The 24,528-nt window shown below is 52.2% G+C and overlaps 1 protein-coding gene across 10 annotated transcripts in view; it reads right to left on the bottom strand.

Annotated features, from left to right (window-relative positions):
• Positions 1–1,995: 1,995 nt before the first annotated feature.
• The window catches only part of HDAC4 (histone deacetylase 4), a 351,316-nt gene continuing 328,783 nt past the window's right edge, over positions 1,996–24,528 (bottom strand). For all 10 annotated transcript variants that reach the window (XM_033229648.1, XM_033229654.1, XM_033229652.1 and 7 more), the window contains 5 exons: positions 21,649–21,767; positions 19,857–19,990; positions 8,557–8,641; positions 7,289–7,430; positions 1,996–6,954 (listed from right to left, as the gene is read on the bottom strand). In XM_033229648.1, the coding sequence (XP_033085539.1) occupies positions 6,915–6,954; positions 7,289–7,430; positions 8,557–8,641; positions 19,857–19,990; positions 21,649–21,767 (520 nt within the window). In that variant the 3' untranslated portion in view covers positions 1,996–6,914. The remainder of the gene's footprint in view (positions 6,955–7,288; positions 7,431–8,556; positions 8,642–19,856; positions 19,991–21,648; positions 21,768–24,528) is intronic.

The following is a 24,528-nucleotide window of genomic DNA, read 5'->3' as shown; positions in this document are numbered from 1 at the left end:
GGCTGGGGCACAGTGGATGTACAAATGCATAAATGGCTGGATTTCTTCTGCAAATACATTGTAAGAAAACAAAACAGTAACAACAACAACAATGAAAAAAAACCCAAGACAATCTGAAACAATGGGGAAATCTCAACATTGGCTGAATATGATCATGATATGAAACTGCGCACTTTGGCAGCGCGATAAGATACTGTGTTGTCTAAGAAAACAGTCTTGATCTTTGAGAGAAATCTACTGAGATATTTACAGATGAAATGATAAGGTGCCTGGGGTTTGCTTCTGCCTCCTAACAGTCCTGTTTGGGGTGAGGAGGGGGCAGACTAAACACATTTGGAAGGTGTTTACAGCTGTTGAGGCAGGTTGATGAGCACACAGGGCCTCAACTAGTCCCCCACTTCTGTATGTGTCTGACTTTTTCAGAGACAGAGAGAGGAGAATCTAAAGATCAGAAGATACTATAAATTTAGGATGGATAAAGGATTAGCATCCCAAAATAGATAAAGCTTTCTAGTTCACAGCCCCAGTAATGAAACTAATGGGCCGAGAAGACAACCCTGGAACCCTTCATTCCACCTGTTTATTGGGGAGCGATGATGTCTTCATCTCTTGGGCTAGAGGAGTGGACCAGTTTCCAAATCTCTACTCTAGCATGTGAGACGGACGAACCCAGGGAAGGGCAGCGGGATCTGAGTCTGAGGGTCCTTGGGCCTTGAGCAGAGAAAGCCTCACCCATGAGTGTGGGCTGGCCTCCTGGACTGGTTTCTATGCCCACGGAGATGAGGCTATTTAAAAGACTGGCTGTGTCTCCTGGTGCGTCCTCCACTTGCTCCTAGATCACGTGCCATGGGGGACGCCGATGGCCAGGCCTCAAGGCGGCCCTGTGGAGAGGCCCATCAGGCAGGGAAGGTGGCCACCCACAGCCACAGGGATGTGCCTGGAGGCCAACCCCCAGTCTGGTCCCCCTGCAGCTGGGCCCCCAGAGGAACCCTGGCTGAGCATTTGACTAGACCCCCAGGGAAGGTGAGACAGGGACCCTGCTGAGATGTACCCAGACTCAGACCTTCAGAAACTCCAAGGTAATAAATGTCTGCTATTTGAAGCTGTTAAATTTCGAGGGAATCTATTGCAAGCAATAGATAACTAATATACTATAACCAGTAAACATGCCAATTGAATCAGTAACAATAACAAAACCACTCCAGCCTCAGTGGCTTCAGGCTCCAAGTACCTCTTCTTATATTGGGGCCGACTGAGCCCCACTTGCCACACGGCTGTGCCTGGGGACCAGCAGGGCCCTCTGTTCCAGAGGCCTCTTTCGGGGGCTCAGGGGCAACCTGGGTGCCTGGGCTGGGTTTCTGGGAAGCAGACTGGGTGGGCTTCGGTGTGCAAGGTGGTTAAGGTGTCCTTGGATTGGCAGCTGTGACAGGGGAGGAGGGAAGGCAATCAGCCTAGGGAGGGGCTCAGGTACCTTCTGGGAAGCCAGCAGGTCTTGAGTTGACATAAGTTGGGCCAAGGTGGCCTGGTGCTTACACTGCTCCGCACCCAACTGATTAGTCACTGGATGCGGGAGCCTGGGAAGGGGCGCTGCTGAGGGTCAGGAGCTGTGGCTAGTGTTTGGACTCCAGTCTCAGAAGTGTGTTTGCCCGGCTGTGGGCAGGTGGCTAAGTGTGGGTCCTGGGCCCCTCTCTTTGGCCTTGTTCTCTCCAAGATTATTTCCAGCTCACCATGGCTTGGTAAGTGTTTTGGGGGAGAAGATAATGTAAAGATTTAAATTACTGGACATTTAAAATGAAGGCACTCCTATGGGACCTGATTATATAGGCAGAGGGGGTCGGGTCTGCCAGTGGTCTGGTCCTAGGGGCCGTCCCCATGGGGTCCAGTGATTCCCATGCAACCATCTGGATGGGACCCAGGGCACTGGCCATTCGGCCCGCAGGGCCCCAGACATGCAAGAGCCAATGAGGAAGAGAGTGCACGGGCAGAAACCAGAGCTGGGAGGGCAAGTAACGCAGTCTTTATTTACACCACAAGAGTAACACATTGCGTGATGTGGTACAGAATACTGGACTCCAGTGAAGTGGAAAGAAGTTGACCGTCAGAAGAGGATATCATTGGTCAGTGAAAATCCACCCACACAAAACAAGACAAGAATGAGAAAACCAAACACAAAACCTCCAACTCCACTGAGCAAAAGAAAGAACCGTCGGGCACGTCCAGACAATCCAAGAGAAACGGATTAAATTACAGAGGCGAATGGTGGCCACGGCCAGGGCGGAGCTCACGCCGGGCGCGAACAGGCATCAAGTAGGTTACAGTGTCGTTACAACTTGGTTTTCTACCACATTCCGTAAGAAGCTCTTGGGTGAGTAAGGTTCAAGCCCCCTTTATAGATAGATAGATAGATAGATAGATAGATAGATTATATATGTTTGTCATTCTCATCAATTGGAAAATAGCGCCTCCACTATGGAGCACACACAGCAAAAAAACCAAACAAACAAAAACTGTTCGCTTTCTTTTTCTTTCAATAGGAGACTTTTAATCAATGCCAGAGACAAAGTGAGGCCGAGCTAAGAACAAGCTCGGCTTCGTTACAATGAAGAAATGGTTTCCTTTCGATGCAAAGTATAATTTTAAACCACAGTGCTCACACAGTTCACGACTGCTTAAAGTGAAATCTTAGCCATAAATCACCTAAAAGTAATTAAAAAGTCAACACAGCTGTGCGGAAAAGGGGACTCCTCCGAGTCCGCCCAGTTCTCAATCAGAATAAACCGTCACAAGGCCAGTGAGGGCGGGCGGTGCTCGCCTGGCCCGTGGAAGGAGATAAAAAGAGACAAACAAAACAAAACAGAACAAAATTCCTCCAAATCAACTCAAGAGAGAGACAGGCAGTCCACTCTGAATTCTGAGTAGTTTCCCTAAAACACTGTTTCCACATAAATACAATAAACTCTATTATTGGTATGTCACAAGTGTTAGATAAACTTTTTTTCTTAATATGACAAATGTTTAAGTAGTCCTTTTTATTTTTCTTACAATAAAAAGTACAATTTCTTAAGAATAAGTTCAATAAGACGCAAACTTCCCCCCCATCTCCTTCAAGGTTTTGTTTTACAGAAAAATTTCCATCTTTTGTATCTGCAAATGTCATGAGAGGGGAACAAAAAGGCATTTTTCTTCTTCCCCAAAGCTGCCGAGTTTGGCGTGCAAAATCTGTATACAATATAAAGACATGCCGGTCGTACAGTCCATGCAACCTCCAGGTGTAGGAAACTTAAAAAAATATATTCATATATATTTATATCTATATATTTATATATGTATCAATGCCCATAAAACATGTGGGCCCAAAGTCTACAAAAAGAAGAATGGAATGAGCACATGGCTGTGACCAGTAAAGAAGGAATGTTCTGATCAAAAAGAAAAACAACAAAGTCCATTGCTAGTGCTGCAAAAATCAAACTTGCTTTGTGTCAGACCATTACGAAATGGTCCTTCCCCTTGCAAACAGATTTTCAAAAGAAGTAAAGAAAAACTGAAACACCTTGACAAAGTGGCCCTCCAGAACCGGAGCCCTGGGACACTGGGGAGGGGCGGCCAGTCCCAGCGGGCCACGGCCTCCGGGACAGCCGCCTGCTGGTGGGGCATGGGCACGCTGCAGCACGGCAGGAAGCCGCGAGGGCAGGGCAGACGCCAAGAGGCCCAGTGGCGTCACTGGGGTTTCCCTCAAAGGGATATAAAGTGCTCGCTTGCTGACTCCCAGCCAGTGCCCCCAAGGCCTTTGCAAAGGAAGAAAAAGGCTAAAGGTCCAAGGACCCACAGGGAGAGCACATGAAAAATCCCTCCCTGATGTGGTCCTGCCCGCAGATGCCGAGGCAGATCCTCCGCCATCTGCCCGGACACTTGCTGTGGAGAAGGGCCAAGTGCGTCTTCAAAGAAAAGGCTACACAGTAATGCTCTCAGCACATTTGTGAAGCTGGAGTGAGCTGACAGATGAAACGTGCCTCCCCCTGCCAGGTCTTTGCACAGAGGATGTCTCCATTTAAATGAGATTAGAATTTAGTCCCCCCAATGATAACCTGGCCACTAAGCAGTCCATGTTATCCCATCATCTGCTTAAAAAAAAAAAAGTGAGATGATGCATTCCTCCCCGTAAGTCATGGCGGGGTGAGAGGGCAGGTGGTAGGATCCCCAGAGGGCTGTGCAGAGAATGAGGCCAAGGAGGCCAGAAGAGCCGGCTAGCTGGGCCCTGCCACTGCTCTGTGCCATGAATGGGGAATGGACCAGCTCCTCTTGCCAATCTGGGCTTCAGAGCAAAGAGTGGCCACTAGGGAGGGGAAAGTCAAACAAGTCCCAAGACCGTTCTGCCTGCTCTCAAACCACTGTCTCAGAGCTGACGGTCAGCAGCCCAATGACCAAGTGAATCCAAGAATCTGCACTCATTTGGTCAAAAGTTTGAGTTAATTTCAGAAGCTACCCTGTAAACTTTACCAAACTCCGAAACTCGGCTCTGGGTCCCTCCTGAGCACGGCGTGTCTGAACTTCTGCCCACAAGTCTGAACCTGATACACTTTGGAATGAAACTGGTGGCTTCATGTGCTGGAAAATAAGTTACCAGTAAAACGTGACTGTCAGTTACTGTTGAAGAGAAAAAGAGTAAAGACTGGCTGTCCTGGCCAGGAAGTCACACCCTCCCTGCAGGTTCACCAGGCAACAAGGGTCCCTGGGTTCCTTCCAGCCACAGGCTCCCAAATCCAGGGCTGGCCATGTGGCTGCAGTGGAAAAACCCAAATGGGTAAAGAGCCCCACGTGTGCCCCATGCATTGCTGACATGCTTAAAAGGTCTTTGGAAAACTGAAGTTAGAATTCTATCACGACGATGTGGTCAGAGAAGTTGAAACATGAGTTTCATTAATGCTGACTGCCCCCGGCATCTGGCAAGCCTCCCAGGGTGGCCGGGCATCCTAAGCGACCCTCCCTGCCCTTGCCACAGAGGGGAAAAATACACCACCCCTCGTACTACTACTAGTGTTGAAGGTGAAAAAGAGCCCCTGGGCTTCTTTATACAGCTCCTAGGACAGACGAGGAAAGACACAATCGTTGGTGTCACTCCAAAAAGACCTACGGTCCCTCCTCTCACTTTCTGAAAATAAACTCTGACGGCAACAATTCCATATGCTGCAGAAAACTCATTGTACAAAAATAAAAACAAAAATAATTAAAAACCTTTGAAAGTTAAAAAAAGTACAAGCAAGAATTCAGAAAGGAAAAAGATTTAGACATTATTACCATTCAGAAAATTGCTAAATGGTGAGGAAAAATGTAAAATTCATAAAACAATGCTTATTCAGGATCTTTTTGTGAAAAATTCATACAAAAATCAACAGCAAATTTATACTCTTTGCTATAAAAACTCATTAGGTACATATGTGCATGAAGGCTTGGAGACGGGAGGGGTTCTGTTAGAAAATAATTAAAATGAAAGTATAAACTTGTAGGGTAGTTGCCCAGTGGCGAATGTGTTGGCGATCTGAAATCGAGCCAATCTGGAGCTTGAAAATACATGAATTTCAATCAGGATCCCTTTCCATAAGCACCTTGAGAGCAAATTCACAAGCCATCCATTTGCAGGGACCTCGGCAATCTGCATTCATTTTATATATATATATATACTTTTTCTATAAATGCATTATAAATATTTTATCAAGATTTCATAAGAATCAAGTTTCTTAGCTTGGAATACATTGGAATATATATTATACATATATATATTTATTTATACCTAAAATTTAAGCAATACTTCATGCTACTTGCTTTTAATAAAAAGCATTCCGATCGTAACACTGCAAGTGTGCCTACCACATGCTTCACGACCAGATGGAGATGTTCAATCGTTATGTGACGTGTGAGAAGAGAACACTTTGGATTCGTTTAAAATTTGTTGGACTTCAAAACCTCCAACGGGATTTGCCACTTTTTTGGAACTACCTCCATTTTTCTTAAACAGCAATAAAGCAAAACAGGGACCGCCGGGCTGCAGTCCCTGGCCCCGGAGACGGCGGCTGGTGCCCGTGCTTGGGGCGTCAGGCCAGCTCGCGGTGCCAGCACTGCCAGACTCGGCTGGCCACAGGAAACTGTCCCACCAATTCCTGCTGTTTGTTTTTTCTTAAGGCATTGTTCCTCAGACTTCAGAAAACCCAGCCACAAAAATCCACCAGAGCAATAAAAAAAAGGCACAAACTCGCATCTTCCGATGGCTTTGAGAAACTCAAGCCAGCTCCCCCAGGCTCACATTCCTGTTTCTGTCCAGTTTTGTTTTCTTTAAAGGTCACTCCATCCCCCACCCGGGTGCAGATCCCCCACCGCACACCGCTATGGTTCACAGAGGCAGGCCACAGCCGTAGAAAACGTCCTCTTTAAAAAAAAATAAGCTACAAGATGAGTCGAGTGGTTTACACAGAGACTGTGGAGTTGTGGGTAATAATCAAACTTTAAGCACCAGTTTTAATCAAGTTTGTTTTGTATTATTAGATCTTTGATGTTCGTTTTCTGTGCCTCGTGTCAACTGAATTCGGCAGCTCGGCCGCCTGTCGCCACAGGCTTCCTTCCTCCACGGCGCCTCGCGGGCCCCACCAGAGTGTGCTTGGCTTGCGCGTGTCCGTGTGTCTGCGCGTCGCCGGCGTCTGTCCCGTGTTCCCTGTGAGGCTGCCACGCCCAGGTGTGCATGTGCGTCTTGAGACCTGTGGGCCTGGGTGGCAGAAAGGCTTCCCGTGGCTGTTGTATGCCGGGTGTCCCTGGATGCTCCAAGAGAGCCCCATGGTGGGACGCAGGCGTGACACGGGAAAGTTTCTTGGCTGAGCTTCAAGACAGAGACAGACAGACAAGAGAACAGCAGCTTCGAGGGAGTGCTACAGGGGCGGCTCCTCTTCCATGGGCTCCTCGTCTGGTCTGTGGATCCCACAAGAGAAAGAGACAGGGGCGTGGGGCAGTGGACCACAGAGAGGAGAGAACAGAACGTGGGTTAAAGGCTGTGCGCTGCCCTACCCACCAGCCTACCCAGACACAGGGCACCGGGTCCATCTGTTCAGTATCTAACGCTCCTCATGCGTCTCTAAGGGGCTTTGGCACTAGAAGGAGGGGGCCACGCTGGCCTGTCTCTAGTCTGTGGCATGGCACGTGCCATAAAGGTGCTGACCCTGAACAGAGCGTCCCTGGACATAGTGGGGCTGGGTGAGCCTGTAGGTGGGCAGCAGGGCAGGTGGGCGGCAAGGCAGGTGCTCACCTCTTTTCGGCAGGCTTCACGCCCACGGACAGCGAGGCCATGGCGGTGACCGTCTCGGCTTCTTCGTTCTCGCAAGTCTGAGCCTCGATCAGAGAACGCCCTGCTGTGGAGGTTGCACGCTGCAGGCAGCGCCAGTACTTGCCTGGGGTGGGGTGAGGAAGGTCACTCAGTAACTAAGCAGGATGCACTGTGGCCCGGGAGGGTCCTGCGGGACCCTGAGCCTCAAACAAGATTGATCCCTTATGATTTTAAAAGCGCCCGTCTTTGAAGAGACACGAAGCAGAAGACTGTATGGCTACAAACTCGTGAAGACCGAGAATCTCTGGAAATGTTTCCCCATTGTGAGTGGCTCGAGTCCCTCCAGGAGCAGGCCTGCCTAGGACAGCAGACAGAGGCTCCTGTGGGCCTGGCTTTCCACGCTCCTTTCTGCCCTGGGTGGTCAGGAGTAGGGGCTGCCAGCCTGCTGGGTTTAGCCTTCCTATCTCTGGGAGAAGATGAGCTGGTGGATTGTTGCTGGGGCTGAGGGGTCGTCTGCCTGGGCCCTCACAGAGGCTGGGGGTGGAGGGGTCCTGCATCAGGTACAAGCGGGTGTATGTAGAGGGCTGGGCCTGGTCCAGGGTCAGCTTCAGGGCTCTGAGGCCAGGACTCCCCCACATAGGGAAATGGAGAGTCAAGCTCTGGACTACACCTGCTTGTGTAGACAGTCAACCATCTGAGTCATCTCAAAGGCAAGACAAGCTGGGCTTGCGACAATGACAGGGTGTGGGAGGTGCCTCTGAGACAGGCTGTGTGCCACGCCCTTGCACCCAGGACCCACTCCTTGAGGTTCGGTGCCAGAAGGCGGAGGGCCTACATCCTGCCTCTTTGCAGGGCCAAGGGTTCTTTGATCTAAGGACGTGGGCTTCTCTGGTCCAGGGAAGAGGCCGGAGTCCCCGGGGTACAGGTTCATAGCCATGGCTCCCACTGCTAGCTGGGGACCTAGAGCAAGTGGCTTCACACTGAGACTGTCTGGGCCTTGATTCTCTAGACCTACAAAATGGGCTGATGGAACCATCACAGCAGGCCAGGGAAAATCCAGTGGGAGTTAAATGTGAATCTCTACCAGCTCAAGAAATGTAGCTGAAAGCAAGGCCTCCTGCTGCAGCCCTGGGGAAGCAGCTGGCGGTGGGATGGAGAGGAGCTGGGGGTATAGGGGGACAGGGATGCGGGGCAGTGGGGTCCCGCTCCCAGGAGCGTGTCCCCTGTGAGCACCCGGCCAGGCAACTTACTGTGGATTTCCATGACTTTCTCCATGGAGCGGACAGCGTTTGCATTGGGTCTTTGCTGTAAAATCTTTTCTGGGAGAGGATCAAGCTGGAATAAAATACATAAGAATATAAAGACTGCCAATATAATCCACATGTGCATTAGATGGGGTGTACCGAGACTGCAACTGTTTCCTGAGCACAGAGTCCCTTGTGGGCTACATTTGCCCACAGAGTAGAAAAAAATAACTTTAAAAAGTCAAATGTGCTGTGGTATTTATTATATAACTTTTTTGTAAAAGTGGATTTATGTAGGTATTTTTTTAGGGCACTATAAGGTATATTTGTGGGTTCCTACAAGTAGCAGGAAGAAAGATGGTCCCCAGGAGTGGGCTGGCACCGGCACGTGAGCTTGGTATCCGCCATCGATGCCACGGGGTTACGTTAGGGGGAGGGATGCTTGCTTCATCACTTTCCTTTTCCTTGTCTTTTATTAATAAATAAAAATGTTTGAATATCCCCTGATCTTGGTTTTCTTTCAGGGCAGTGGAAGGTGGGGTTGGGGAAATGGAAGAAGAAGTCAGATCTCTCAGAGGGAATCCTTCACACCAAGTTTTTCCCTAAGTACTGGCAGCAGATAAAAGCAGGGAAGAAGTTTATAGGTAAATGACAGGGCAACAGGGCACAGCATTTGCAATACAACAATTAAAAATAGTTGACTGGCCAGGCGTGGTGGCTCATGCCTGTAATCCCAGTACTTTGGGAGGCCAAGGCAGGTGGATCACTTGAGGTCAGGAGTTCCAGATCAGCCTGGGCAACGTGGTGAAACTCCGTCTGTACTAAAAATACAAAACTTAGCCAGGTGTGGTGGTGTGCGCCTGTAGTCCCAACTACTCGGGAGGCTGAGGCATGAGAATCCCTTGAATCTGGGAGGCAGAGGCTGCAGTGAGCCGAGATTGTGCCACAGCACTCTTGTCTGGGCAACAGAGTGAGACCCTGTCTCAAAATAAAAATTTAAAAAAAGGTTGATTGAAATAGATTATAAAAATATAGAAATACAACAGTTCAAGAGCCTTTAAATAACTGGAAAAGCCCACAAAACCAGGGAAAACCTGCTGGGTCTGGAACAAAGCTGGACCTGATCCAGGAAGCCAGAGCACCCATGTCCCCAGGGACATGCAGGGCCAGTCTGAAAGGTGTCCCAGGGCCAGAGCAGGAACCAGCTGAGCAGCAAAGTAAACACCTCGGTATTGAAGCATGACCCAAAGTGTAAGACAGATACCCGGGAGTTCACCGGGATAAGAACAAATAACTAAATAAATACACAGGGAGCAGAGACAAGTCCTTGGGCATTTCAAATAACGCACGTACCTACTCCCCTCTCCAGGAGATGGAGCTTAAGGCCTCCCCAACTCTGTCCCCGAGTGTGCGCTGTGCTGAGTGTGACTTTCTCCCAAAGAATACATTTGGAAAGGCAGTAAAAGTGTAACCCAATGGTGGAAGGACCCGGCAAACATCACTCTCAGCAAATGATCAAGGTCAGTGAGCCGTGTTGGCAGCACATCCGACAGGCAAACGGCATTTTGATTCTGTGATCTTCCTCCCCAAAGCACAGAACCAGGATAAAAAACTCAAGCACAAACTGAGGGACAGTGTGCAAAATCCCTGGCCAGTGCTCCTTGAAAAACCATGGAAGACGGAGACAAAAGACACGATACGATTAAATGTGATGTGTGATCCCGGACAGGACCCTAGAATAGAAAAGGGGCAGTTGCGGTCAGGCTGGTGACATCGAATACTCTGGAGTTAACAGTCATGGACCAGCGTTGGTTTCTAAGTTGTGACGAATGACTCGTATCGAGGTAAGATGTTCGCAGTAGAAGACGTTTCCTGAGGGGGATATGAGGAACTTGTACATGATCTCTACAATGTTTCTGTAAATCTTAAACTATCTAAAAATTAAGTTTATTAAGAATGTTGATTAGATCCTTAAAGATTGCAGTTATTGAAATTATCAGTTATAAATTATAAAAAGTAAATATGCTGAGTATGTATTAAAAATAAATGACATTTCTGTATGATGAAACAACCAGAAATTTATGAACCTAACGTGGAAGATCTGAGACCTAAGCAGGGGGAAAAAAATAAAAACCAGAAGTGCACACCTAGTCATATCAGAGTAAAACTGCAGAACATCAAAAGCAAGAAGAAAATTATAAAAGCTGCTAGAGAAAACAGAATCTTCAAAGGGGTAGCCATTAGCCACACACCAACTCCCTAACAGCAATGGAGACAAGCAGACAGTGGCTGAAGATCTTCAATGTGTCAAGAGCAAATCCTTGTCAACCCAGAATTGTTTATCCAGTGAAACTATCATCCAAGAACAAGGGTGAGATAAAGAACTTCCTCCTCACAAGCATGAGCTGGGGAAGTTGACCACATGAGTGTTTTCCCAAGGGACACGCTAGTGGCTGTATTACACTTAAGGCTGTATGAAAATAATCCTCGAAGACAGTGTGAGAAATGAGAAGGAACGATGAGCCAAGAAAATGATGTAACTGCAGGAGAGGGAGCCTGGATGAAGAGGATGACACAGAGCAATAATAATGGTGTCTTATCAGTGAAATCAAACAAAAGCAGGAAATGAAATACCATCAGTGATATAACCTGGGATGGGCCACTGGAGCTAGGGCTGCCGGATTTAGTAAAACAAAAACAAACAAAACCACTCACGGCCCTGGTTCAATTTCGATGTCTGATAAACAAGTAGTTTTGCAGTGGAAGGAGATCCACCTGGGTGCTCTGTGTCTACTGTGGCACCGTGGCACCCTAGCACCCTAATCGGGGCTGGCCCAGTCCCGGCTTTGGTTTGCACAGAGGCGGGACTCAGGATGCTGACTGTGTTGAGAATACATGCTCCAATTGTTGAAAATGATGAATGAAAAACAAGAAAATAGGTTGCATATCTTTGGACTCAGTAGAGGAAAAAACGGAATGCAGGAAACCCTCAATTACCCCAAGAGAAGGTGAGAAAAGAGAAAAAGGAAAGAGCTCCAGGAAATGGGGACAAACAAAGAGTAAAGTAAGATGGTACAAAGGCATCTGAAAAAAGGGATCAAACTAATGGCAAATGACCCACGTTTCCACTTAAAGCACGGACCACTGGACAGGACATGAAAATAACATACTGCCCAGGCTTTTGCTGTTTATAGGAGACACATCTGAAACGTCAGGGGAAGGCTGAAAGTCACACAGGAAAACTGATGCTAGGCAGGCAAACCTGACCGAAAGGCAGCTGGGGTCACAGCTCCAATATCTGGCACAAAAGATGTAAGGGAAAGGCCATTACTGGATATACAGAAGGTTACTGTGATAAAACTTAAATTCACCACAAAAGGGCAAAATGATGTTAAATGTCTGTATTTAGTAAAGCAGCTTTAAAACGTCTAAAAAGGGTGCAATGGAAAGAAGACAAGGGAGACTTCGTCATGGCTTTCTCAGATCCAGCAGACAATCGTCAGTCAGGAAAACCAAAACGCGAACAATACAATTAGCAAGCTCTGTTTAATGAACACAAACAGAACTCTGTGAAACAGACGGAGAAGACACATTATCCCAAACACATGTGGAATGTCTCCGTAGGCTGACCACGCACTGGCCCGTAAAGCAAGTCTCCACAAAAAAGCAAATGCCAACCACACTTCCTTTTCTTACCACAGTGCAATTTGTTAGACATTGATAGCAAAAAGAGAACCATGAGTCCTTATGTTTGGAAATTAGAAAACACCAACTCATGGCTCAAAGAAGAACTCATAATAGAAATCAGGAAATGCTGAGAACTAAAAAATAATGAAAAGCGCTACCTATCATGACGTGAGAAGTGGCTGAATGCCATGCTGGAGCCATTTACAGCCCTAACTGCACATATCAGGAAAGACTGAGACTAAATATTCAGTGTAAGAAGTTAGCAAGAGAACACAGTGGTCCTAAAACAAGAAGTAAAGAAAATAGACGGCAAAGCAGACAAATAAATTCTGAGAAGAAAAAAGGATGCTGCAGCTGAAAATGGATTCGCGGAAGTGCCTGACTGAACTGACAAGCTCTGTCTCCGGCAGGACTGACGGGGGAAACCCAAGTTCGGGAGCACAGAGGGACGACCCCAGGGATGAAAGGGGGCCCCGGCTGCAGGCACAGCAGAGATGTAAAAGGCAGGAAACTGGGGACACTTAACTCTTGCCAAGAAATCTGAAGAAATTTTGATTGAAATGGAGACATTTCTGGTAAAATGTAATTTCTCAAAATTAAGAAGGAATAGGAAACTTCCATGGACCTATTAAAGTCACTGCATCTGTCATTTAAAATTTTCACCCAAAGTAAACCTGTGGCCTAGGAGAGGCTTCCCAGTCAAGGAACAGATTACTCTGATCCTACCTCCACTCCTCCAGAGGACAGGGAGGAGAACACTCGTACAGACCCAGCTATCACCCACCTGTCTGCAGGACAGTTCTCCAGGGGGCCTTGGACCCACCCACCAGCCTGCAGGACAGTTCTCCAGGGGGCCTTGGACCCACCCACCAGCCTGCAGGACAGTTCTCCGGGAGGCCTTGGACCCACCCGCCAGCCTGCAGGACAGTTCTCCAGGGGGCCCTGGACTCAACCACCAGCCTGCAGGACAGTTCTCCAGGGGGCCTTGGACCCACCCACCAGCCTGCAGGACAGTTCTCCGGGAGGCCTTGGACCCACCACCAGCCTGCAGGACAGTTCTCCAGGGGGCCCTGGACTCAACCACCAGCCTGCAGGACAGTTCTCCAGGGGGCCTTGGACCCACCCACCAGCCTGCAGGACAGTTCTCCGGGAGGCCTTGGACCCACCCACCAGCCTGCAGGACAGCTCTCCAGAGGGCCTTGGACCCACCCAGGTCCCTCACACTCATAGTTCTCGAGAGTGACTGTAGACTGTGCTGGGGAACACAGCCTGAGATGCGGGGGACAAGGGCCGGCCAGCCTGGCTCTGTCTCAGTCCTCCACCAGTGGAAACAGGCCACCCTTCAGTGCTTCAGCTCAGTGTGTCACACGGCACTCGGGGTACAAAATTCACGACAGGCTGTTTCCTAGAGGAGCGTGCAGACAGGACTCCATCCACTGGGGCATTTTCCGAGCCTTGGGGGACTGGCTCACGGTGCCCTGGGCTTCTGCCATCCTCTGCTGCCTGTCTGTAAGCAGTAAATCCGCTGCACAGAACGTGTGTGTGGGTGTTCTGTCCCCCTAGACTCAGAAAAGCTGGTCACCAATGTGCGGAGAACCTGCTTCACACCACCGCTCCCTCCCTCCCTCTCTCCTTCCCTCTCTCTGTCCCTCTGTCTAATTCACCCCACTAGGAACAAATAGGGAAAAAATCCAATAGAAAAACAGGCAAAAGACATGAACTTCACAAGAAGGGAAAGCCCAAGTGGCCAATAGGCAGATGCCGGGCTGCCCAGCTGTGGTGGTCAGGAGGGACCCTGGAGCCCTGCAGGGGGGCCCGTTTTACCTCCGTCCAGCTGGCAAAGGTCAAGGGCAACAATGCCAAGTGCTGCTGAGGTCTGGTCACGCCACTGCTGAAGGCAGTTTCAACCCTTAAAAAGCCTCTTCATGTGATCTCCTAAAGGTGAACCAACACATCCCGGCCCCGCCACGTCCCCTCCTGGACATTTACCGGAGACACGGTCACTTAAGTGTCCTGGGGACTTGCCCGGAAGCTCAGCACAACTCTGTCTATCATAAGCAAAGCCGGAGCAGCGCACACCTGCCCCGGTCCGGGCCGTGCGGCATGCACGCAGGCTCCTTTACAGAGGGGGCCCCAAGGAAGGAGGAGCGTTGAGATGTCCCTCATATCCCAACACCCAGGTAATGGGGCCCAGAGGGACGGCCCCGCTGCATGTGGCCACAGCTCCTTCAACTCTGAAGGCCACAAGGCTGGGCTCCGCCTTGCTGAAAGTTGGCCAGGAAGGCTTAGGCAGCCCAGATGGAAAGAGGAGCAAGCCGGACACACGATGTGGATCCTGTGTGTGCCACACGTGGCTGCGCGCAGATAAAACGTTTGCTGTTGGCATGGGGGGAGTGTGAGAGTGTGTGTGTGAGCATGTGTATGAATGTGCGTGTGTGGCAGCCTGTGGGGAGTGCACGTGTGTGGTGTGAGACTGCATGTAGTTCCTGTGTGTGCACGCGTGAGACTGTTGTGTGCATTTATGAGGGTATGAGTGTGCAGATATGTGAGACTGTGGTGCTTGGGTGTGCCTATGTGTGGTTTGTGCATGTACAAGAGGGCATGCGTGTGTGGTGCATGTGGTGTGAGACTGGTGCCTGTGTGTGCATGTGTCGGGTGTGTGCATGCACAAGAGGGTGTGTATGTCGTGTGTGTGCACGTGTGACTGTGGTGCTTGTGTGGGTGTGCATGTGTGGTGTGCATGTGTGCAAAGATGTGCGTGTGGTGTGTGCACGTGAGACTGTGTGGTACCTGTGTGTGTGCACATGTGAGACTGGCATCTGTGTGGGTATGCATGTGTGTGTATGTGTGCATGAGAGGGTGTGCGTGTGTGGTGTGTGCACATGAGACTGTGTGGTGCCTGTGGGTGTGCATATGTGCGGTGTGTGTGTGCACAAGAGGGAGTGCGTGTGGTGTGTGCATGTGTGACTGTGGTGCTTGTGTGGTGTGCGTGTGTGAGGATGTGCGTGTGGTGCGTGAGACTGTGGTACATGTGTGTGCGCATGTGTGGTGTGTGTGTACAAGAGGGTGCCCATGTGGGGTGTGAGTGTGATGAGGAGGAGTGGCTGGAGGCAGCAGGCAGATCTCAGGTGGATCCAACTCAGTCCCTCACACACACTGGGTTTTTGTTACTGTTCGAGCTGCTTCAGGTCCACACCTTTCACAAAGCGTCAGGACATAACTAATGAGCTAACCTCTGGGGGAAAACCTTTTCCACACAACACCCCCTCCTGCTCCACGAACGTCCTCCACGAATCCTGGAGTGGGTTAAATGAGATGGTGGCATTTTAACCCTGAAATCCCCATGACTAAAGTAGAAAATTGGCCCAAGCAAAAACCTGCCTGGGGCATGGTCTCAGACAGGAGAGATGGTCCTTCCCCAACCTCCCGGGGGCACGGGCCTGGGCCACACAGATCCCCGTGGCCGTCGGGTGCAGGGTCTTTGATGGAAGTTGGCTGGAGGCCCGACTCGGTGCTGCGCCCACACGACTCCATGGCCCGTCTACACTGCAACATGCGACACTCGTAGGGACTTTTCACTGTCCGTGGTCACTGGCGGTTGCAGAAAACTGGACATGGAAACTATTAAATAAAATGGTTGCTGGGAGCAGCACCGGCCTCCAGATGTGCGCGCTGAAGACAGAGGGGTCACTCTGATAGGGAGCAGGGACACCGAGGCCCCCTGCGCTTCCTGTCCTGCACACCCTATAACTCAGCCACTTCTGCTGCAGCAGCATCCCTGCAGGCCACTGCCGTCACAGCTGGCGGTCCCGCCTGTGCGTGCCAGATTGCCCGGCACACTGTATATCAACCTTCATCAAAGGCCGCCGGGCAGAGGAGCGGGGCCCGGGCCAACTCTTGTGCATTAAAGAGACTTTTAAAGAGACCTTGATAAAATGAGTGCTTCCTGCTTTCTGATGTGTTTAAGTAAAAGAATATTTTCTTGTTAGAAGACCAAACGCACATCAGGAAGCAAGAACAGGCCGTGGCTGAAAGCGAAGTTCCCTATTGTTATTTAAAATAACTAGCCAGAAGCACCATAAGGCTTCAGGATGGTAGAATATACACGCCAGTTGCCTTTTAACTGGAGCAAAAAGGGGGAAAAGACTGTTTAATGTGAAGAAAGCATCTGTCAAGTGCTTTGGACGCTTTAAACAGCAGCCTGGTATTTTATCCAGCCTGTCGCTGGCCAGCTTGCCCGCTGCAGGGATGCCACCTGGATCTTTGATCTACTTGTGATTTATGTTAACATGAAGACCATCCCTGACCAGCAAAGGTGGCCAGGAGAAGGAAGGGCATGGCCTGGTACCTGCAGCCACTGCCCATGTCCCCTCTCGGCACCCCTCTGGCTGGCACTCTGATGGCCTAGACTGCAGGTCCCATGGGGTTCCCTTTGGCTATGCAAGGTCCTGATCCTCCCCCTCAAGGCCCTGCCCTTGGCCATCGCCTGCTGTCGCTCCCCTGGCTAAGTCTTGTGCACTTGGGGTTTGGCATCCAGGGGGTCTCACATACGCCAGGTCTGCTGTGCCCGGGGTCACGCACCCAGGGATCTTGCTCTGTAGTGGGTCATGGCACCGTTCCCACCCTCCCAGGCCAGGCCGTGGTCCTGCAGTCTTTAAGGCAGCACTGTCAGCTGTCGGTGGAGCTGTGCAAGGGGACATATGTGCCCACCCCTCAGAAGATCCAGGGGTTCCAGTGGGGCCCAAGAGACCACCTCAGGCCCGGACCCTCTGCCTCGTGCTCTTGGTTTGGCCAGTCCAGCCTCCCCCACGCCCTCTGTGAGAGCCCAGCTGTCCTCCCGTGAGGTGCCTGAACCTCTGGGCTCTCACTGACTCCCAAGGTCACCCTGCCCTTGACGTCCTCTACTTCCTCAAGCCACCGAACCTTCCTCCTGTCTGGGAGACTGCTGGCCAGTGCTCACTTCCCTGACCACCAGCTTCCTGGCTTCCCAAGTCTGGGTCCAGGCCCCGTGGCAGCCTTTGGGGGAGCCAAGGCTCAGCGCTGCCAGTCCTGGCCCTCCCTCGGCGGCTTCATATGGTCACTGGGGCAAGGCACTGAGCCTCGCCAATAATCTGCAGGCCTCACCCACGGCCCTTAGATCAGGAGTCACTGCAGAGAGACAGCGCTTTGCAGGTTCTAAGGACGCTGCCCCTCTCTCTCGGATGGACCCTCTAAGGCAAGGGCTGGAGGAACACACAGCTGACGCGCACCGCCCTGGCTTCCCCAGTCCGGAAAGGCCCCCTTGCTGGGCCGGGCAGTTTCTGTCACCTGGAGATATTTCTGGTGTGCTTGGCCTTTAGGCCTGTGACTGAATGAGACCTTTCCCGGAAAATAAAGCAGGTTTGTCTCAGAGCGAATCTTTCAAAATTTAGGATTACAAAACTGGCCTTTCTGGGAAAGCCATGGCTGCAGGCCTGCTGAGGGGGGCGGGAGGGGCCCGGAGGATGCCCTGTGCTGCTCCCGCTTCTGATGCAGGGGGAGACCCCTGACTGGGGAGGCCCTGGCTGGAGGTATGACTTGCAGCCCCAGGTCCCCTCTCTGCTGTCTCTGATGCTGCCCCTCACAGTGGCCCCGACAGAAGGGGAGGGAGGAAGGTTCTGGTGCTGCGGCGGCCTGGGGCCCTAGGAAGGCGGGGGTCTTGACTGCTCACAGTAAGACCCTGCTCTCACGAGCAGACCCAGGTCAGAAACGCGCGGCTTCCTCTGCTAAAGCGGCCCCCAGTTAGCAGCAAGCTACCAGTCGTTGGGAAAGCAACCTGCTTCCCAGGGACAGAGGGCAGAGGTTGTGGAGGTGGGAACTGGCTGTGACCAGGGGGTTCCTCTCATAATGGGGTTTGCACTGGGGAAGAAGACCCCTTTTTGTTCTAACGCTCACGAGAATGCCAGCACCCACACCCACGTGTATGAGGCGTCCTCTGCAACGTGCCCTGTGTGCTGGCCACCTCGAGGCGCAGTGCACACGCTGAGGCCACCCACAGACAGCGGGCCAGAGAGCAGACCCTGCCTCTGCATTTTCCAGAACAAGGCAAACGATGCCTGCACACCAGACCCCGCGAGAGCTGTGCTTAACGACAGGGGACGGTGGCCACCTGTGCGACCTGACATTTCCCCACCGCTTGTGACCTTGAGTGCCCCTGGGTGCTGCCCCTAGCTGCACGGCACCTGGATCGTCCTGGAGTAGGGCCAGCTTTCCATCGGGGAGGCTTGCACAGAGTGTCCTGGGAAGGCTGCAGTCCCTGCCGTCCCTCTGTCCCCCCCCACCCCACAATGCCAGGCCAGAGCACCTGTCAGTAGGAGCCATCAGACACCAGAGCCCAGGGTGCAGGGGACCTGTGACTGTGTGACCGCCCATCTGATGAACAGAGGGCCTGGGACCAGCACCTCAGTCTGGAGCACCCACGGGCAGGCAAAAGCCAGCACTGATCCGAGGGCGTCTGAGCTGCTGCCGCCCCACTGGTTCCCCAAACAGAAGGGGCAGGGGAGATCTTTTTATAAAGACAGGTGAGGTCGGAGGGCAGCGTGCTGCCTTTTCCTTGAGCTGAAAATGAGGATGCTGCTTCCAGAGAAGCCCCCCAGAGTGGGGGCTGAGCATCCAATGGGGGTGAAAACCACTGAGCACCAGGATACGCCCACTAAGTGCCCTGTCACCCCGACTCTTCTGAGACTGTCCTCAGGACTGCCGGGCTGGGGACAGCAGTCCCAGAGGGCACGGGAGGCAGACTCCCACCAGGCCCCCCAGCAAGGCCTCTGCATCTGGTGTGCTGGAGCCTCCGCACTGCCCTGCTCTCCACTTCCTGTGGTCAAGTGACGTGGACACATGGCCCCCGAGTCCCCCACACTTCGGGCGGCTGTTCTCAGGACCTGCACTGGAGCGGGGAGGCCCAGGCCCCAACATCACGTGGGAATGGAACGCCGCAGGCGATGCTCTCACCCCGAGCCCCTGAGCAGGGAGGCCCGGGCCCCAACATCACGCGGGAGTGAAACGCTGCAGGCGGTGCTCTCACCCCGAGCTCCTGGAATGTTCTTTGTCTCTGCCCAGGCCTCGGAGGCCCGGCTGTACAGACCACAGCGTCTCTGCCTCCCTCCAGCAGTGTTGGTAAGGACACAGCAGGGAGCCATGTTCTGGGGGCTCAGAGCAGCAGATAGGCCTGCTGGGCAGAAGAGCCCCAGCCCGCCTCGGGGCCACTGATCGAAACCCACATGAGGATTCCCTAGAGAAGCTGACTGTCCACAGAGGACATGAAGAGAGAAACAGAAAACCTCTGGTCACAACGTGCTCCATGTCAAGGACAGAGGGACCCTGAACTGGACGGGTGCAGCTGCACTGCAGAGGACCCTGAGCCATCTTCTCACAACAAAAGGGCTCCTTCCAGTCCTGCCCCACCCACCTCGTCCAGCCATCATCACAGTTCTGCCACATTTAGAGCTACGCAGGGGTGGGGGCAGGTGCAAGGCGGAGCGGCGGCACCCACGTGCTCAGAGACCCACTGGCTCTCACACTCTGGGGCTGTCGGGCAGCCAGGCCACAACCCCAAGCCTGTCAGTGTGGAGTGTCCCATGGGGTCTCTGGGGTCTTCGTACCTCATTTCCCAGCAAGGCAGAAACGCATGCTTCGGAGGCGTCGCAAATGGCGGTCAGGTCGTGGCCTCCCTCGAGGGCCAGGACAATCCGGCCGCCAGCCAGGCCCATCAGCTGCTTCGTCAGGTACCCAAAGCCTGCAGCGGGAAACGGGAGACTGCGGTGTGAACAGGGGAGGGCCGCGGCCAGTGCAGCCCAGAAACGCATCTCACGGCATTGTAAGAAGACTGGGGGCGGGGGTGGCGAGATACACGGCCGGGCCGGGTTTGGTTTAATAAATTTGCTGAGGAGTTTCGGCTTTGGATTTCCTCTTTGATCTGTTTGAGAATAGGAATTACGGCTTCAATGCTTTGATTTGTCATCAGCAAATCATCTGCTCTAGGGGACGAGGGCAGCCAGCCCCACCCAGAGGCCGCAGGCCACCTGCCCTTTGGCCCCCTCAGAGGGGCTATGGCCATGCTCTTGTGGCCACGGCCCAGCGGGCTCTGGTTATCTGACATGCTCTGAACATGTATGTGTACACATGTGCACAGGCTGCATGTCCTCCTGGAGGGTTTTCCCACGTCCAGGTCTGAGCGTCTGGCTTTGATCAGGAGCCACAGTCCCGCCACTGCACCCACATCACTCACCCCGGGAGGGAATGCCTGCTGGATGAGGGTAATCACCACCCTCAGCCAGGCCAGGCTGGTGCTGATTAGAGAGCCGGGAACCACGCGCCACTGATTAGTGGCCCGGATCATGGGCTGGCGAGGCTGTAACTTCCCAAAGCCTCGGTTCATCCCATCTGATGGGAACAGTGACAGGGGCTTCAAGGCAGCTGTGCGGACCGAGGAGGAAGCTGAGGATGTGGTGGCCGCGGTGCTCTGGGCCGGGTGCTGTGGGGCGTTGGGCACAGTGGAAGAAGCTCTTTGCCCTCCATCTGGTCACTTTGCTGGCCGCTAGGCTGCACAGCCTGGGGGCAGGTGGATTGTGCCAGGCCCCACAGAGGCCTGGCCACCAAGGGCCGCCTCCGGTCTCCTGGGGGAGCCACACCCTCCCCATGCAAGGACCTGAGAGATGGGCCCCTCCTTGGCCGCCTGTGCCAATAGGAGTGGGGAGGGCCGCACACTATGGACGCCGGGGCCTTGAGGGCGTCACCAGGGCTAGGACCAAGGCTCCAGGAAGCTTGGGCCTCAGGAGGCTCTCCAGGCTCCTCAGGGACTCCAGGGTGGGGGAGGTGGCCAGTCCTTTGTATGTGCCAAGCGCTGATGCCAGGAGGTTTTCATTTCCTTGTGAGTTACTGAGGCACAGTGGGAGCACCGCTGGGCAGCCCCTCCTCCCGTCCTGACAGCATGCCCCCTAACGCTGATCCCGAGAGGACCCCCACATCCTAGGTTTCCTCATCCAACTCTGAACTTGGCTGTGCTCCCAGGAACTTCCCTTTACGGTTCCAAGGAGCGCTGCCTGCCAGAGAAGCAGCACAGGGCGCATCTCAGCTCTCGGTGGGACCAGGACCTGCCCCTGGAGATGGCCTGCAGGTTCCTGGGCACCCGCATCCCAGAGAGGGAGCCTCGTGTGCCCTAGGCCCCTCCTGGGCAAAGAATGCCTGAGGTGATGGGTCTGAGCTCCCGCTGCCCACTCTGAGTTCTCTGGAGCCTTCCAAATGGACTGGTTCCCAGTATGGTCAGGACCTCGGTCATTAGTAAAAAGTTGCCTTTCCTTATCTCGTTATTGAAAAGGAGACCCGACATGTGGAACACAGCGGATCGTGGACATGAGCAGAGCCGGCTCCTCGGTCATGCGCAGAACCACTTACATCTGGCAGAGAGGTTGTAGCCTCCAAGGGGTGTGGGGTGGCCCTCCACAGCGTCGAAGCCCGATGACACCAACACCACGTCCGGGGCAAACTCGCTGGCGATCGGCATGACCACCGTTCTGCAAAGGGCAGGAGAAGGCATTACTGGGTCAGCTGAGAGAAGGATGGGACAGTCACAAAACCCCAAGGTTCCCTCTGGCACTGATCATGCCTGCCCCGCACCCCCTCGGCCATTGGCAGCCCAAGGGCTCCACACAGCAGGCTGGAATCTGGCGACCCACGCTTAATTAGAAGGGAATCAACCTGCGTGTGATCCAGGCTCATTTCACACACATCTCACAATGCAAGCCAACAAGCCCCACTATACTTGCTCAGTGAGAGTGAGAGCATCGCTGTTTCTTGATATGCTGTTTTCTGCATATTTCTGTAACCCCCATGGCACAAGCTGCATTAACCTGGGGGAGTGAAGCCAGCTCCCTGTCCTACCAACACCCCTCCCTGGTCCTGCCCCGTCCTCCCTGCCCAGTCCTCCCAGGCCAGGTCCCCCCTGCCCATCCTCTCTTCTGAGACAGGGTTAGCTCCACTCGCCCCATCAGGCTGCCCTTGCTGCTACAATGCACTTTCCACAGCTCCCACTGAAGAAATGTGCAGTCACCCACTGCCCCCAGTGCTGGGACTGTGTGTGGCCAAAAGGGCCGAGAGCCCTTGCCAGCCCTGCTTGGGGAGCCCACGTGTTCCTTAGTCACCCTAGAACACCAACACACACAGGTGTAAGGGGAGTTACAACGCAATTAAGATGCTTAAGAATCTTTAAAGGGAAAACGGATGACAAATGTAAGAGAACTCACTGGAAAAGACAGAACCACTGAGAAATTCTTTAAGTTATATTAGGGAAATAAGGAAAATATTCTATTTGGAAAGGGGAAAAAGCACTCCTTACCACAAAAGAACTTATCAGTCCATCGTCTACTGATCTTATCAGCTTTTGCTATGAATCCATGCATGTGCCATGAATGCATGCGTATGCCATGAATGCATGCGTGTGCCACGAAAGCGTGCGTGTGCCACGAAAGCGCGCGTGCCACGAATGCGCGCATGTGCCACGAATCCATGCGTGTGCCACGAATGCATGCGTGTGCCACGAATCCATGCGTGTGCCATGAATGCATGCGTGTGCCATGAATGCATGTGTGTGCTATGAATCTGTGTGTGCTATGAATGCATGCATGTGCTATGAATGCGTGCATGTGCTACGAGTGTGTGTGTGTGCTATGGATCCATGTGTGTGCTATGAATGCATGCGTGTGCTATCAGTGTGTGGGGAAGTTCAGCAATTTCATGTCTCATTTGGGCTGCCGCCTTCGATTCTGAGTTAATAATCACTGCTGACTTTCAGAGTCTCCTGCACTCCCTCTGTGGGTGAGGGGAGCAGAAATATGGCCTCCCTTTCGGGGGACAGCAAGGACCCCATGAGAAAGGTGGTCTGGTGTCTTCCTGCAATGGTCCAGGTGCAAGGGGCCTGTGCAGGTGAGGACAGTGGAACAGAAGTGGAGCCTTTAAAAAGGGGACTTCAAAGTGTGTGGAAAAATTGAATTAAAAGACAAAAAATATAACTTTATTTCTCAACTTAAGCTCCATCATAGTCCAAGACACTTTTGTAATGGTGACAGCAGCCATTTAGTTCCTCCCGAAAGGACTGAGGGTCCTGGGAATCTGGGAATTTAACCATGTCAATGCAGTCTTTTTTTTTTTTTTTTTTTACATTAAATGAAGAAAAATAAGTGCCCTTTACAGACTTTTCTAAGATTAGGAAACAAGAAGCCAGAAGGAGCCAATTCAGGACTGGAAGGTGGATGCCTAACAGTTTCTCTTCAAAGCTCTTGCAAAGGTTTCCTAGTTTAATGAGGAGTGAGCAGAAGCACTGTTGTGGAGAAGGACTCTTGGTGGCAGGGGAGGGTGGGGTGCTGGGCATGGTGGCTCACGCCAGTAATCCCAGCACTTTGGGAGGCTGAGATGGGTGGATCATCTGAGGTCAGGAGTTTGGAGACCAGTTTGGCCAACATGGTGAAACCCCATCTCTACTAAAAATACAAAAATTAGCCGAGTGTGGTGGTGTGCGCCATAGTCCCAGCTACTCAGGAGGCTGAGGCGAGAGAATCGCTTGAACCCCGGAGGCAGAGGTTGCAGTGAGTTGAGATCATGCCATTATACTCCAGCCTGGGTGATAAGAGCGAAACTCTACCTCAGGATAAAAAAAAAAAAAAAAAAAAAAAAAAAAAAAAAAAAAAAAAGGCCTGTCAGGGGAAGCTCTCCCAGTGATTTTCTGCGAAACTGCTGAGGAACTTTCTCAAAACACTCTCAGGATAAGCAGACGTTCTCATTCTTTGGTCCTCCAGAACAGGCACAATGCCTTGGGCATTCCCCAAACCTGCTGTAGTGACCCTTACTCCTGCTTGACCAGCCTGCTTCTACTGTGACTGGGCCACCTCTGGCTCTCGGCAGCCAGTACTACGGTTGTGCCTTGTCTTCAGGATGGTCCTGGGAAAGCCGTGCTCCATCTCCTGTTATGACTCTCAGGACTCTGAGTCCACTTGTTGAACATTTCCACCGAAAGCTCTGCTTCTGTCGGCAGCTGATCTGGACGTGATGGTTTTGGCGCCCACTGAGTGGAAAGGCTGCTCAACTTCAATTTTCCAGGCGGAGCTGCGTAAGCGGAGCCGGTTGAGACGCCCATGGTGTCAATTGTTGCTCCTGCTGTTAACTGTGGGTCCTCTACAATTAGGGCACGAACAGGATGAATTTTTTCCTCACTAATTGATGTGGATGGTCTGCAGCTGTGGGCTTCGTCTTCCACACCGTTGCATTCCTTTTTAAAATGAG

This window comes from Trachypithecus francoisi, unplaced genomic scaffold (assembly GCF_009764315.1).
Source record: "Trachypithecus francoisi isolate TF-2019V2 unplaced genomic scaffold, Tfra_2.0 Lachesis_group13, whole genome shotgun sequence".
NCBI lineage: Eukaryota > Metazoa > Chordata > Mammalia > Primates > Cercopithecidae > Trachypithecus > Trachypithecus francoisi.
The sequence above is the reverse complement of the archived record's forward strand: the minus strand, read 5'-3'. Positions and strand labels throughout refer to the sequence as shown.